Here is a 15856-nt window from a genome sequence, read left to right as displayed (position 1 = left end):
TATATAAAAAAAAAATAGACATATACTAAACTTGATATGTTTTTGAATGCACAAAGGACTAAAATCAATAAGCATATGTATAGTTAAGGGATTAAAACCACTAATTATAATTAAAAAATCAAATCTGATCAAATTTTAAATAGTTAAAATGACTAAATTCAATAAGTATATATTTAAGTGCTACATCTGCTCCAAAATAGTTGGGGAGCATTTACATTTTCTAGATTCAGCATAATAAAGAACCAACACTCATTTCACAATTCATAAAATCCTAAACCTTTTCTTCCCCAGGTAGAGAAGAGACTAGAGAGAGAGAGTGAAAATGACAGCGTTGTTGAGGAAGCTAGCCAAGGCTGCACCCGTAGCATTTCGAGGCGATTCCAAGTCAAATTTTGCTGATCCTCGCTTCCCCTTTGGAGCTATTGCAGCCGTTGCTGGATGCGTCTCTTATTATTACTGCCATTCTTCTGCGAATTTGGTATTCTTCACATCTATATTTCATTTCATTTTAACGTGTTGTGATCTGAGCGTCTATTTTCTGCTTAAACGTAATGTGTGTTTATTTTTTGGATGTTTCAGGACAGTTTTCGTTGTGGGGTTCTCCCGATTTTATTTATGCCCAATTGTTGTGTCAGATCTTTTCCTGTTTTCGCTGATTTTTATCTTCATGATGATTTGATACTTCTGTTTATTTATGTGATTGGCAGACTATCTTCTTTTGTCACTATTAACACAATAATTGCCCTAGTGAGGGGTAAGATCACAATGTGTGATGTATGGATTAGATGTGTGTCACGTGTTCGAACCCTGCAACTCACAAAAGGCTAGTATTAAAGTGGAGAAGGGTAGAAGAACAGACTCATTTTACATCGAGTTTCAAACTGTTCTCCAACAGGTCCTCGGGATTTCCTTGTTATAAAAAAATATTACTACTTGATAGAGTACATTGAGAAGAGAATAAACTTCACTTTTCAAAGTTGAAAGATGTGACTCATATGGATAATAATATATCTATGTTGCTCGGACTCTACCCTTAAGAATTGAGATGGGAGTTGAAACCCCATCAAACATCTTCTATTCCTTTCTATCCAAACAGAACAAACATTCAGCTAGGGAACATTCCCCAGCCTCTGTTTGTAATTGTTCTGGAATAATAATAGTAGATTTCTTGTCTCCGACCCAGGTGATTACTCTAATGTATCTGCCATTACATTGTAGTTTTGGTACATCGTATACAAATAAGCTTGGATCTTCCTCCCCTGTTTCCTGAATATTTTCCCTGAACAGCGGGAAGCCTGAAGGATCATCTGTTTGCATATCCATCTGATATTTTCCTCATCAACCTTTCATTCTTCTTGTGAATGTGATACCTCGCTCGAACCATAGGAACCATCTGTCACTATCTTCACTGTTATCTATTAACTCGAAAGATTTGCCTCCTGAATGAAAGAGAGTCCCCCCTCCCCCCCCATCTGAACACAAGAAAGAAATAAAGAGAAGTGATTTCTGGTGATCAGAAGGACTACCAGAGTCAGACCACTAATTCAAAAGCAACTTTAGTGTGTTGCTTTGAAACTAGTGCCTGAGAGCATTTTCCCTTTCGCCTTAATTGATTCGGAAATGAAAGTTAAATCATTAGATTCTCCTAGTTTTACGCCTTTAGATTATCTGTTTCTCATTTTCCTTTTGGGGAATAGATGTTGAACCATCATGTAATTGCTCATTAGATACTGGATGATGTTTCTTTATGATTTTTATTTTTGTGACTTCAGAGTGCCTACATTAATTGATTAATTTTAGAAATTTTGGCATCTTCAAGGTTAGCTGTTCTACTGTATACTTCATTCATTAGAAAGCTGAAAATTTTCCAATATACAGGTGTACTTGGAGCAAATCAATGAAGATTCTGGTAAAAAAGTTGGTTAGTTTTTCTATTCATGCCTCTCTGAAGCTTATGCTTTTGTCAAGAGATTCATAGAGTTGGTTGGAACACCAACTCAATCAAAACTCTCTTTCTGTTTAAGCCAACAGTGTTGATTTTGATTTAGGGTCTGTGATATAAGTTTTCTGTGGATGCAGTTGTGGATGCAGTTATGTGGGAAGTTGAAAATGCGGGCTTTCATTTTCATAGACTTTGATGTATGAATTATAAGTCCTATCATTTGAAATGAGTTAATGAAGGAAAACCAGAGATAAGATATAAAAAATTCTTTGGGTGTAACAGGTTGAAGGAATGACTTGTATATACTTTTGTCTGAGAATTTGCATGGTTTCTCTGCTTATAAGCTAATTTATTGATATATGTGAGTTCTTCTATTTCATGAATCTGTGTATATTCCCTCTCCCGTTTAGACTTCTCTTTGAGTTCATGCTTTTTGATGTCCAGTTTAAGTGCTTCAGTAACATTAGAACATTGGAAGATTTGTTTAATTGTGACAGTTGTTAAAGTTAAAATAAGGAACTAACTCAATTTTACTGTTGCCTCCTTCATTTTCAGCTCTAAATCCTGATAAATGGATTGAATTTAAGCTGCAAGATCGAGCTCCAGTTAGCCACAATAGTCATCTATTCAGGTTATTTTTTTCTTTCGTTGTTATTTTATAACTATGGCTTTAACGCTTTAGTAGTGACACTACTCATTCAATGTTGACCCTCCCTGTGAACTAAACCTGGCCTGTCTGGTTTGAAAATTCTGTCGGCAAGTGGAGTTTATTCTACCACTGTTACTATTGGATCAGTGGTCTTACACCAATTACCTCATAGAAAATAAAACTTTCTAGCCCATTTGTATCTACCGAAGGTGGTTGAATGTGTGGAGTTCAGCTTTTGGAAATAGAATTGATAAGGTAATTCTGCCTCTGAAGTTCTGGTGCATATAACTCAATGAAATGATGTTTTAGATTGGCTCTGGGTTGCTGACGTTAATTATAAACTAGATCCTAACTCATAGAAATGCATGGTAACCAGATGGTGGATATATATTTTTGGTAAGTTGCGCCGACTCTTCAATTTTGATGCCGCACCTGTATCGGATTCTCCAATTTGAAGAGTCTAAGCAACATAGTATTTATGGCAACGGGTGTAGGCAGTACTAGTAATCATATAAACATCATTAAAACCAATGTTGCTTATATATGAAATAAAATAAAAATGTCAGTTTCAAAAATTGATATCTGTATGTCCTATGTTGAGCAGGAAAAATATTATAAGTGATTGAAATTGTCACTCTATAATTTTGATAAGCATAGAGGGCTTTAAATAGCCAACTAAAAAACAAAAAATCTGCATATTTTAAAATTCAAAACCTAAAATATATCTCAACTGATCTTATCTAACTAATTTGAATGAATTTAAACAAAGACTCCTCCTACAACTAAACTACTTATTATTATGGTAAATCAAGAGTAACAGAAGAAATTTTCAACACTCCTTTGCTTTATTTGCTGCAATTTAAAAAAAAATTGTTTCTCTTCAATTTCTACTTTGGCTGTTGATGATGAATTCTTTTTGACTGCTTTTGAACTTGCACACTTTTCTTTTCTCTTTTTGAAACTGGTAAATGTGTATTCCTCAGCATTAAGGACATGCTGGACACCATCAAAAAGTGTTAGATAAAAAAAAAACAGCAACTAGAATACAAGATACTTACAGAGATCTTAATAAATCTACAAACTGATCTATATCCTCTAAACCTACTTCTTTACGCCAAAAGAAGAAAGATATTATACAATTCCATGACTCTAAACACACTTTTCTTAACATGACTCTTTCTTCTTTTTTCTTTTGGTTTTGTTCACAAAAATCCTCAATAACCTTATCTTGTTTGAAAGTTTTTCTGAAAGTGTTTTAATCTGGACAATTATATGATTTGCAAAAAATTGTTGGAAGAATTTTTTTTTCATCACAACATCCTATAAATCGTAGGTGTCGGGATATGATTTCAATTTTGGTGACCAAATTTGATAGTTCTCATCAGTGAAAATTAATGAGGCATTCAGAAAGAGATCACTGCTTGGCATGTTTGAGAAATAGGTTAAAAATTAATATTTGTTAAATAGGTTAAAAACTGGTATTGGTTAAAAATAGTTTGAAGATGGTTCTTTAGATGAATTCATAGATGCGGTAAGACTAATGAGACTCTTGATACTGCTGTTGTTTTTCAAAGATGTTGGAGCAGCAAAAATGATGTGATTGAAATTATCTTTGTAGAATTTTATTAAGCATAGAGGGCTTTAAATAGCCAACTTAAAATAAAAGATCTGCATATTTTAAAATTCAAAACCTAAAATATCTCAACTAATCTTTTCTAACTGAATTTGAATTTAACTGAATTTGAATTTAAACAAAGATGACTCCTACAACTAAACTATTTATTACTCTGGTAAATCAGCAGTAACAAGCAATTTTTAACATCCTATTCAACTTATCTAGTTAAACTCTTTTCAAAAGAAGTTCTCAGATGTCTATTTCAAAAAAGAAGTTCTCAGATGTCTTGTTGTGATTCTGATATATGGATTTACATTTCTCCCACTGGTATTTTGATCCTCTATGACCAGATGATTCTTTTGACGAAATAACTTGAAATGGCAAAGCTTGAATGTAACAAGACTACACAAAAAGATGGAACAAAATCTTTAGCATGAGGAACACCACAATTATGATAGTGTGAAGCAATGTTTTAAGCTTCTTTGCAATAAATGTTTATGTTGTTCAAGTGGCATATAACATGGCCATACTGTTTTGCTCATGGTTCTTTCTTCCTTCGACTAACAAATACTTACTATGTGAAATGTTGCGGAGAGTCGGAGGTATTTTCTTAAAGGGAGATAAAATAAATGTCCAATTTAATTAGACAAAGTTTACATGAGCTCTTTACGCATTGGGTTGTGATTCAAGAAAGTTTAAAGAGAAGCAACAAAACGAACAAATATCTGGTGACATTTAAGCTAGCTTGTTGACATCCATAAAAGATATACTAATAGCATAATATGATAAAATCTAAAATACGCATTGGACGACACATGAATTTCTTCCTCAACTCAATTTATCTTTCACATATTAAAAATTACCTTAGATAAGTCCTACTTCCTCTGTTACAACTCTTAATCCTAATACCTTTCTGGAAATAACTTCAATGGTAAAAGGCTTATAGATTCATCAACACTACAGTAACTTCCGTCTATTGTAATTCCATCTCTAACTTTTGAACTATGAGCGGAGGGACTGAGAGCAAATGCAGTGATGCTCTTATGTTCGTTGCTATAAGAGAGTATTTAAGGAGTTGGAATGGATATCTGATCAATATAGACCAACTTCATTTGAACAATTTGACGAAAAATCAGATTCCAAAGTGGAAATTATATTTGATGACGACCACTCAATAGTAGACAATTAAGCCCATTGGTGATAGAGTTGGTTCTGACAGCTTCTATATATCTACATGAACCCTCACTCTTTAACCTTATGACTTTCAATCTGATCTTTGTTTGAATCATTTTGCGACTGAAATATTATCATGTAATAACTGAAGCACCTTGTTTTGATGGGTTCAAGGGCTCTTATACTGCTCTCATGTTCCAGTTGTCCATCTCTCACAAAAGAAATACAGAGATGAGATGATAGAGAGCCAGAGTTTGGCATCACTAAATATAGGATTATAAACATATCAAGAATTAAGTCTCTCCTTTTAGCTCTGTTGCCTCCATTCACTACTATTTTGAGATGCTTCATATTTAGTGGGTTTGATCTTTTTGTCTATAAATATAACTTTTAGTATTCCATTTGAATATCCCAAAGCAAACAACTAAATGAATGTAGATTCTAATTCAAAGAGTACTAAATGTTTGCAAGAAAACAAAACATTAAGTAGTTATTATTATAATTAATATTAGTGAAAAATACTTAGCAACATTATGAGACAAATAATATTCATCATGTGTTGATGGAATAATGTATATATAATGAAAGGGTATTAAGGTCATTTAACATTTTAAGGGCAATTTGGGCAACTTTAATATTCCTTTCTAGTCTTTTTTTGGATTTATGGGAGGGGGATTACTATAATTAACATTTAGACCATGCTAGTGCTTTGGTTAGAAAAATAAAACCTCTGCTTTGGTTTCCATTGCTTGTCTCTGCTGCTTTGGAGATAAGTGGATTTCTATGTAATTTTGCTTTCGTTTCCATTTGTTGTGTTAGTTACCAAATAGATCATTTTGGGCTTCTATGTTAGAATTGGGTAGACTTTGCACTGCAGTTATTAATAAAGTTCTCCTGTATCCAATTTAGATGGTAGTTAGACTTAAGCCTCCAAAGTTGAGTCTGTTATTTGGTTATATCACTAAGAATCCCTTTTTAAGTTTTGTAATTTTCAGGTATACAGAGAGCAGTCAATGCTGCATTGTTTGATTACGATATTGATCTATTCTTTCTTTCCTCCAATATTTTAGGTTTTCATTTGATCCTTCTTCAAAGTTAGGTCTTGATATTGCATCTTGCATTCTTACGAGGTAAGTTCCATTATAATTAAATATCATTTCCATCGTGTGCTTGTAACGTAAGAAAGTTTGGAAGTTGTGTTACAAGAATAGTGAGAATATAGGCTTCATCAAAAGAATTATGAGAATATGGTTTCTTATCATTACTCTGACATTCTATCATACTGATACACTTTTTCATTTAGGGCACCAATGGGTGAAAATGCTGAAGGAAAACCAAAATATGCCATTCGGCCGTAAGTTTCACTGTTATAATTTCTCTTTCTTTGCCTTTTCCCTTTTCATGTTTAGTTCTTCTTAGCATCTTGTGAATATGGTTAGGATCTTGTAATAGTATACATCAGTTAGGATCATTTAGATTGTTGCTCTTCCGGTAATTATGATGTAATTAGAACATGTGGATGTCAACACACAAGGGTATGACCTAGTGGTAAATGAAATGAGTTGAGCACCATGAGTTTTTAGCCTTTAGGTTCAAATCCCTGCAGAGACAAAACACTAAGTGATCTCTTCCCATTTTTGCTAGCATTGGTGGATAGAGTAAACTGGTTCTTGTTGTTGGTGGTAGGTATCCCGTGGAATTAGTCGAGGTGCGCGCAAGCTGACCCTGACACCACAGTATCAGGAAAAAAGAACACGTGGACACCACTATTTAAACCGTAATAATTTTTGAGGGAAAAATCAAGCAGTTTTTTCTAACATTTTCTCTTCTTTTCACAGTTCTACTATTTTATCCATTTGAATGCTAATTAACTTCTTTTTAGCTGTATGAACTTAAAACCGTCTTTACTTCCTTACATTTTTATGTGGATAATAACTTTAATTACCAAAATTATACCTTTTCTCTAATAAAAAGTGAAAAAGGTTACATCTTTGATTGGGAGAGGAAGTAACTCTGTTCAGATAATATGCTTTAGTGTCTAGGCTAGCTTGCCTGCACCTACACTGTTTCACTGATTATCTACTACCTTATACCCATAGATGTACTGGGTGACTTTTACCACCAAGGGTTAGACAAATAGGAAAAATTCACCAAGCCTTCTTTCCATCTGCTGGGATTTGAATCTTGGTCTTCCATGGTCAATTCCTTTTTTATTGACTTCTAAGCCACCACCCTTGTGTATTATGAATTTCAAGTTAATTAAACCAAAAAGAAACATCCATATGCTTTTCCCCTACTCCATTATCTCCTCTTTTGTGTACCTACTTTCCATAGTAATCCGTGTCAAGAGAATTCATCTCTTCTCCTGAATGGGCAAAATCTTCTCTTGAATGCTCCTTCATATTTTTGGAATATTACAAGATGCTCTAAATTGAGCAGTACGAAATCTCCTGAAGTATGTTCCTGTTTTCAGTTATACTCCTATATCTGATCCAGAAGCCAAGGGATACTTTGATTTGTTAATTAAGGTATGCTTTTAGTTTTTCTACGTTAGTTTACCTCACTGTTGATCTAACTGGCAAAACATGCTCATTAACTTGCTTTTCTTTTACAATGTTTTTTGGAAACTTTGTAAATATTGTAGGTTTATCCAGAAGGGAAAATGAGCCAGCATTTTGCAAGACTAAAACCGGGCGATGTACTTGAAGTAAAAGGGTCTGTGATACAACTTAGTACATTCTAGCAGAGATCTTTCTTTTGTTACTTTATTGTTCTTTGTAGTTTACAAGTCAATAATGGCGTTTAATTTGTGCAGGCCCATTGAGAAATTGCGTTACAGTTCAAACATGAAGAAACATATAGGCATGGTAAGAGCTTGCATCTAAGTGTTCTCTGTGACGCTGCTATTTAAAAAGAGTACAATATGATCAGGTTGAAACTCTTAATTCATGGTAAAATTAGGAAGCTATGTAGATATAACTCACTTTGCTGGGATGAATTTTGTGCAAGCAGAGTACTTGGCAGATTTAGTGCTTTCAATTGGATAACACTCATTTCTGCTGTTTCCTCCCCTTCATTATGCTTGTTAACAAAGGCAAAACACCAAAGAAATACTGTACTTCATGAAAGTTGAAAGTGGTGGAAGGCATATTGTTCATGTTCATATTCAGCCCAGCTTTGAATAAATGGCATCATTTAGGCCACATTCATTAAAAATGATGTCATCAAAACATAGAACTCATGCTGATTACAAGAGATGTGAAACTTGTGAAGAAGAGGAATTAATCTTCCATACAAATAGAAAAACGTAACTGTGAATATAAAACCCAAAAAATAAAAAAGAAACAGAAGCTTTTATATTGGTTAGATCGTATTGATTTATGTGCTTGGTGCAACTACGGTACATGTAAACCAAGTTAATCTGCTCATAGTTGTTAACTGGTGATGTTACTTTATTAGGGGTGTCAAATGGATGTATTTGGCTAAATTTGGCATGGTCAAATGGTCTTAAGTTAATAAATGGGCTGGTCAATAACCCGCCCTAAGGTTACTTGGGTTGAAATGGGCCGAACAATGGGTCGTAATCCAATGTGCTTTTTAATTTCTTTGTTTGTTTTCTTGTTATTTGCTTAATATCTTTTCCCCCCTTTATTATGGCTTTATATAACATATGAAACAAAAGAAAAATCTATAAAAATGTTGACAGATTCCTCATCAGTTGATTAAGGCTATGTATCTGCCCAATGTTTGGATCAGCTGAATTGAGCGGGTCACAATGGGCTAAGCTAATAAATTAGTGGGTCATTAACCCGCCCAAAGTTGGGCAGGTTGGGTAGATCATGTCTTTAAGGGCTAATTTTGTTATCACTATACCTTATTAACAAATTGAGCTGTTGATGAGAATTGAGAAAAAACAATTCCTGCTGATAATAACCTTTTATCTTTTTTGACAACGGGGTGCTTGTAAGAACCTGTTCTAAAGAACTATTTGTTAAGTCTAGTTATACGCTGCTTGTAGATAACAGAACTCAACTTTACCTGTGAATCATCATGTTTGATGACTTGACAATATCCAGAAATCTAGGATCTCTGCTTGATAAGGCTTGTGTTATGAATATGAGCATTAAGGTTCTTTTGATTGAAATATGTAGGTGTTATTTAGCTTTATCAGATTTCGGTTACCTAGTGCAGTTTACTTACAATTCTCAGTAGATATTTCTATCAGATATCGATTAGGGCGGAATTGTTCTGTGCATCTATTCATGTGTATCTGGTCTTAAATATAATAGAATTCAAACTCATTCTTCCAATGACAGATTGCGGGGGGCAGTGGCATCACTCCTATGCTCCAGGTGATAGAGGCCATTCTTAAAAACCCCGATGATAATACTCAGGTATTGATTTGATCCAATATTTTGTGCTGTGTCATCCACAACCACAAGTCAGTATGGTAGGGTTATGCATCACTTTGGAACTTACCAAGTGAATCAACCGGATTGAAAGTCTTTCAGTTTCTGTTGTTTTTTTCACTTTCAAGATTTTGATTTTTCGGGTTCTAATTCGAAAAGAACATTAGCTTTACAAAAACATTCCTATTTATATATTCTAAATAATTATTAGATCTACCATTTAAATATTGTAATTAAGTAGTGTGAAGGTGGGGCAGTTAATTTCTACAAATTTTAGGCAAATAAAGTTTGTAATATGAAGCAATCAATTATGTCCAAAGAGGCCAAACTGAAAAGTAATTGATACTATATCAGGTCAGTAATCTATTGAGTGACCTTATTAAATTGAACTCGATTAATTGAAAGCCAACTGAATTGACCAAATCTAACTTAACTGACCAAATTCGACCCAGCAGGCAAGATGTACTTTGCTGGAAGCATTTGCCCCTGATGTGTCTTAGCTAGTTTTCCTTTAATAACATGTAAACGAACGCTCATGGGCCTTTTTTTACTTTTCAGGTCTCATTGGTTTATGCTAATTTGTCACCTGATGACATACTGCTAAAGAAGAAACTAGATGTACTTGCAGACACCCATCCGAATCTCAAGGTAGTTGCAAAGTTTAATACAAAATATTGTTCTTCTACCCTCTCTTTCCTGATTAAACCAACATGTGCTCTATGGAATATCCAGGTATTTTACACTGTAGATAATCCAACCAATGATTGGAGAGGCGGCATAGGTTACGTATCAAAGGACATGATTGTGAAAGGATTACCTCCGCCTGGTGATGATACACTTATTCTTGTAAGTTTTCTGAAAGAGGTTAAATTGTCAGTGCCTCTAAGGCCAAGCTGTTCAATTTCTTGTATGACATTTTCATGCTTAGACATTTGCTTTTTTGCTATCTGGTCAAGGACAATGTACTGATTGAACAAGTTTTTTTCTTCAACATTGAGAATACAATTGATTGCACCCAAAGTGGCTATTATGGACTTGGAAGCTTTCTTCTAATCATCAACTATGTTTTTTGGACTAAGACTGGGCACCGGACCGGAATGGTTTGACCGGGTTGTTGACCGGTACCGGGATGAATCAGACCGGAATTATAGGGATGGAAACTCGGTTCCGTCCCGTCCCACTATATACCGGGATAGAACCGGAACAGACCGGAATGGACCGTTAGGGATAAACGGGGCGACACATATAGCTATTTCAAAAAATAATAATTTTTTTTTAGTTATTTTGAATTACGAAAATATTAATGTTTTTTTATTTTTCTAAGTTTAATAGTTTATAAAGTATTTAAGTTTTGAAATTTATGATGTTTATTTGTAATTTTACTTAAGTTTATTTTTAAGATATTTTTAAAAAAAATTTACTTATAGTTTGTAAGTTGAGTTTAATAAAGTTTTTTAGTTTTTGAGTTTATGTTATAAGTTTTCAAGATTTGAATCTTTTGAAGTTTATATGTTATAAGTTATAAGTTATAACTTGTAACTTAAATAATTAAGTTTGTAATTTGTTAAATTTATAAATTTTAAAGTTTTTTAGATTTATATTATTTGAAGTTGATGAATTAAGTTTGTAATTTTAAAAAATTAAATAAACAAAAAAGAAATGTTAATAAAAGTATAAAACAATGACAAAAATTAAAAAAACCAATCCAATTTCACGGACCAGAATCGGGATGAACATACCGGTTCAATGTATCCCATTCCGTCTTTAATACTACTGGATCGGAACGGTATCGGTACAACCCGGTCCGGTGCCCAGCCTTACTTTGGACTATCCCAAAATTCTTGCTGCACCTGTGTCAGATTCTTCAAAATCCAGTACCTTTGGAGTATCTGACATACCCCGGTTGACATTTTTGAAGGGTCTGCGCAACATAGATCATCAAGAACTTGGGAGTGCATTAAAGGAGCATTGAACAAAGGTTTCAAAAGTCATTAACATGCTTAAATGGATATTTACAATGAGTAGACCAAGAATTAAGAGAATAAATATGCACAAAGGAGTAAAGTAGGTTGCCAAAGGAGAAGACAATGACCACACAAGAGCCTTGACTTTTCGCATCATCTTCTTGAATTCTATTTATGTCTAGGTTTGGCTTTGGGGGGAAATTTGGGTAATTTCTGTAGACCCCAATGTAACCCTTACTATAAATAGTCGTTTGGTTTTAGTTCATTAATTTTTGGGATGATTTTGTTGATGAAGATCCTGTATGAGTTATGGAGACAGACTTTGGAGTCTTAAAGAGTTCAGGTTGAGTTGAACAAGATAGTAGTTGGAGTGTAAATTCAGTAGTGTGACTCATGAGGCAGGCGTGGAAGTGATACTTGATACACAAATTCTCGCCAAGAGAGAAAGATTTTAGTATCTGGGCTCCTTGATCCAAGGAAATGGGGAGATTTGATGATGTCACAAATCATAATGGTGCAACATGGATGAAATGGGGGCTTGCATCCGACATCTTGTGTGACAAGAGAGTACCATCAAAACTTAAAAGGTAAGTTCTATAGAGTGGTGGTTGAATCGGTTTTGTTGTATGGGGCGGAGTCTTGGCTAGTGGCGGATATCCTCCTAATCCTATCGTTCCTAGTCAAGCACAAGTGTATCAAACGTTAGACCTATGAAATAGCAATTCAACCTAAGGGAGAAGAAATGTTGAACTCATACTTGAATTATTTGAAGAATTCAAGAGAGGTTCAATAGAAAACATAAGAATTTTCTCATAATTCACAAAGTTTTCATCAACATCTTTCATAGACTAATGAGCTAAGACCTTAAGAAAATTATATATGCTAAGGGTTATATTTGGTTGTACACATATGCCTCAAAGCTTAAACTAGACCCACTAGATGAATTCAAGAAGATGGTGTGATCAACCAAGACTCTTGTTTGATATGCGTACACTCTACCCTCCCTAGACACCATTTAGTGGAATTTCACTGGGTATGTTGTTGTATGGACATTGGAAGTATAGTCCCATGCTAAGTTGCGCGGACTCTTCATTTTCGGAGGCGAACCCGTCTCGACGCGACACCGGGACGGATGCGGGGTGAGTGTCGGATTCAGTCAATCCGATCCGGGCACTTTGACCGGAGTTGAGAAAAAAATTGTCGGCAACGTCTTCAGATCTGGAGGAGGTGGAGCTGGCGAAGCTTCTTGAAAAAGTATAGAGGAGAAGCTTGAAAAAGTACAAAGGATTCAAGCACAGAGGAGGAAGAGACGTTTTTTGTTGAAAAAGTACAGAGCTTTTTCTTGAAAAAGAACTCAGAGACGAAGGGTTTCTTTGGTAGTCGTTGTGTAAAGTTGTACCATAGCAGATCATTAAATAAACTAAACACACTAAAGAAAGATTTTTTTTTTAAAAAAAGAACTACTGTGATTAATTAGTAAATAAAAGATGCCACAGCTGTGTACAATTGGGTCGGCAGATTACTGACTTCATTAATTAACCAAATTAATTGAATAATCACTAAATATTCTCTCTTCTTTTAACAGTTACACTCCTTTTATATTGTATGCAATTGTACCAAAATATGCAATTAATCATTATATATATTTCACAAATTTTTTTAGTGGTATTTTATGCAGTTGTTTATATATATATATATATATAACATCCTTTTAGCCGAATCCCTGCACCCGTATCCATACTCGGATTTGTACCCCCGAATCATAAAATTTAGATTTTGCTGAATCCAACTCTTGGATTCGCATCTGTCTTGGATACCTGCACTTGAGTCCGAGCTGTACCATTGGTGTAGTGCTGTCTATAAAATGTTAACTTTCTAAAAAAAAAAAGAAATATAATATAGCTAGTTTAAATTGGTAATTGCATTCAGGTGTCATTAAATTATGTACATTATTAGTTTAAATTAGAACTCAAATTCAAATGAGGTTAACTTAAAAATTGAACATAGAATAGAACTTTGAGGCAGAAAAAAAAGAAGCAACAATTAATTCAGAAAAAATTGTATGATATTAAGTCTCATTGATTTTAATTCCTATTTTTTTTTACACTTTGCACCACCCATATAGTAGCTTATATAACGATATGCATAAAAATGAATTAATGAAGTACAAAATTATAAATTTATTAAATTAACTAATAATTATTAAATTGACATATTGCTAATTTATTTAAGCTTAATGGATGATATTTTATTTTAAAATAATCATTATATGACTAGAGCAAGCCAACTGAGTTGAATCAAGCCTAAGCTTGATCAGAGCGAGCTTTTGACCAAACCGAGCCAAGTCGAGTCAAATTTTGACGTAAGCTGAGATGAGCCAAACCCCAAGTTGGCTCGATTTGTTGCCAAGCCTAGCAATGAAGGTGAAATAGAGGAAGAGAATTAGAAGCAGAAGCTTTATTGTACAGGGCAGCGGAGTGAATGCTGAGGTGCATCGACTAATACCATTTGTCATGATTGCACCTCAACAGGGCTAAACTTACAGGAGATGGAGAAGAGTAAGAAGGGATTTGGCAAAGAAAAATGAAGAGAAAATAGATGTTTCATTCATTTTGTTGTACTCCCAGTGATACTAATTACAGATTATATAGAACATAGAATTCTATGGAAAGGACCCGTGCAATTAACATTCTGACATCAGTAATATCTAACTACTAAAACAGGGTGCTGATGCAAAGAAGAAATAAAGGTTGAACTAAACTGTATGTTCAAAAACTAATTTGGTGGCTTGATTGTTATAACAGAAATCACATGCAACACTCAAGGTACTCCAGTATATGTGGTAACTTGAATAACTGTAGCTGGTAGTTGGTTTAGTATTGTAGTATTTTGCTGTTCATGATTATTGCGGGGTGGGGTTGGGGACTGCTATTGAATAGTTGGTGGCGTTGAGTAACTGGGTTAGGGCAAACAATATGTGGTACACTACAAGAATAATGCAGTGCAAGAAGGATTACTGATTTTCTGAATTTGTTTTGAAATGACTCGAGATTTATCATGGGAATAATTGGAACTTTCTGTTGATCTCCCAGGTATGTGGCCCTCCTGGGATGATAAGACATTTATCTGGGGAAAAGCCAAATCCTCGTGAGCAAGGCGAGGTACTTTATTCCATAGAGCGAAAAGAATTTAATTTTCTGTTTGTTAGTATTCTGTGGTTGCCTCTAATGATATTTATGTTTACTTTGTCACAGCTAACGGGACTACTCAAGGATGTGGGCTTTACAGAGAACATGGTTTACAAATTTTAATCAGTTTGTTAACTCTGTGTTCCCTTACCTTTCATTGAATAAAAGGCTTGTTTTGAAGAAGCACAATACTACAACATAAAGCAAGGCTTTGGATGAGTCTTCATGAAGTTTTCCGTATGTCCTTGTATAGATTGTGTGAAGTGAGAATTTTTTTGGAACTTCTAGAAAATACTCGTCTTGGGAAAAAATGAAAAAATTGATATCTGTCCACACTTGTTGACCTAGTAGTAACTGAATTTTGCGGAGGTAAGTTTCTCTTTTATATCATTTATATTGCAACATGTGGACAGAAAGCAATATGGTACTGTCTTATTGATACTGTATGATCATATTATGCTCTTTCATTTTCTGTTGTTTTGGGTTTGAAAAGCTGCTGAAAGGAACAAATGGGTGGACTTAAAGTACCAGATTGATGTTTTCTGTATTGCCGCAAACTGTTTTTTTTTTCCTGTCATCAAGATACTTCATCGAGTTCATCTCACTAGTAGTGTTAGATAAGGGAAGTAGACTAGCGGGAGCAGTTACAAAAGTAGAAACATGTGTAAACAAAAGAGTTATATCTTGGTGGTCCTAGTTTATTAGCTTCAGCAATGTCTACTACATTCGTCGTTGGTGGTTGATAAAAACTTCTAGTGCGACTCTAGTGTGTTGTACAGATTCCACTCCATAATGAGGAGAAAAAGTCCAAAATAATCCTTTATATTTGAGTTTACGTTCAAAATCTTCTTTCTACATGGAGCACTAATAATCCTTCATGTTTATGGTTCGTCTTCAATCTTTTAGTTTGTTCGAT

At 34.3% G+C, this 15856-nt stretch overlaps 1 protein-coding gene across 2 annotated transcripts; it reads left to right on the top strand.

Annotated features, from left to right (window-relative positions):
• Positions 1 to 247: 247 nt before the first annotated feature.
• On the top strand, positions 248 to 15222 carry LOC125825333 (NADH-cytochrome b5 reductase-like protein). Of its 2 annotated transcripts, none has more exons than XM_049504680.1 (13): positions 248 to 478; positions 1879 to 1909; positions 2498 to 2573; positions 6450 to 6509; positions 6683 to 6733; positions 7853 to 7907; positions 8024 to 8094; positions 8195 to 8246; positions 9696 to 9773; positions 10347 to 10436; positions 10521 to 10634; positions 14845 to 14913; positions 15007 to 15222. In XM_049504680.1, exons 1-13 carry the CDS (start codon positions 323 to 325, stop codon positions 15061 to 15063), a joined length of 960 nt encoding a protein of 319 aa, XP_049360637.1. In that variant the 5' UTR covers positions 248 to 322; the 3' UTR covers positions 15064 to 15222. The 2 variants fall into 2 exon arrangements, with proteins under 2 accessions (XP_049360637.1, XP_049360636.1); XM_049504679.1 differs by having other exon boundaries at positions 1879 to 1921.
• Positions 15223 to 15856: the final 634 nt, after the last annotated feature.

The sequence above is a fragment of the Solanum verrucosum genome, unplaced genomic scaffold, assembly GCF_900185275.1.
Source record: "Solanum verrucosum unplaced genomic scaffold, falcon-dt-bn FXZP01000051.1, whole genome shotgun sequence".
Taxonomy (NCBI): Eukaryota; Viridiplantae; Streptophyta; class Magnoliopsida; order Solanales; family Solanaceae; genus Solanum; species Solanum verrucosum.
This window is presented reverse-complemented; position numbering and strand designations above follow the sequence as displayed.

Bases quoted from the DNA above. Each gene is read 5' to 3' on its own strand.
- LOC125825333 (XM_049504679.1), top strand. From the start codon at position 323: ATGACAGCGTTGTTGAGGAAGCTAGCCAAGGCTGCACCCGTAGCATTT. The intron at 6,510-6,682 runs GTAAGTTCCATT...TTTTTCATTTAG, and splicing joins GCATCTTGCATTCTTACGAG to GGCACCAATGGGTGAAAATG. The intron at 6,734-7,852 runs GTAAGTTTCACT...TCCTGTTTTCAG, and splicing joins CCAAAATATGCCATTCGGCC to TTATACTCCTATATCTGATC.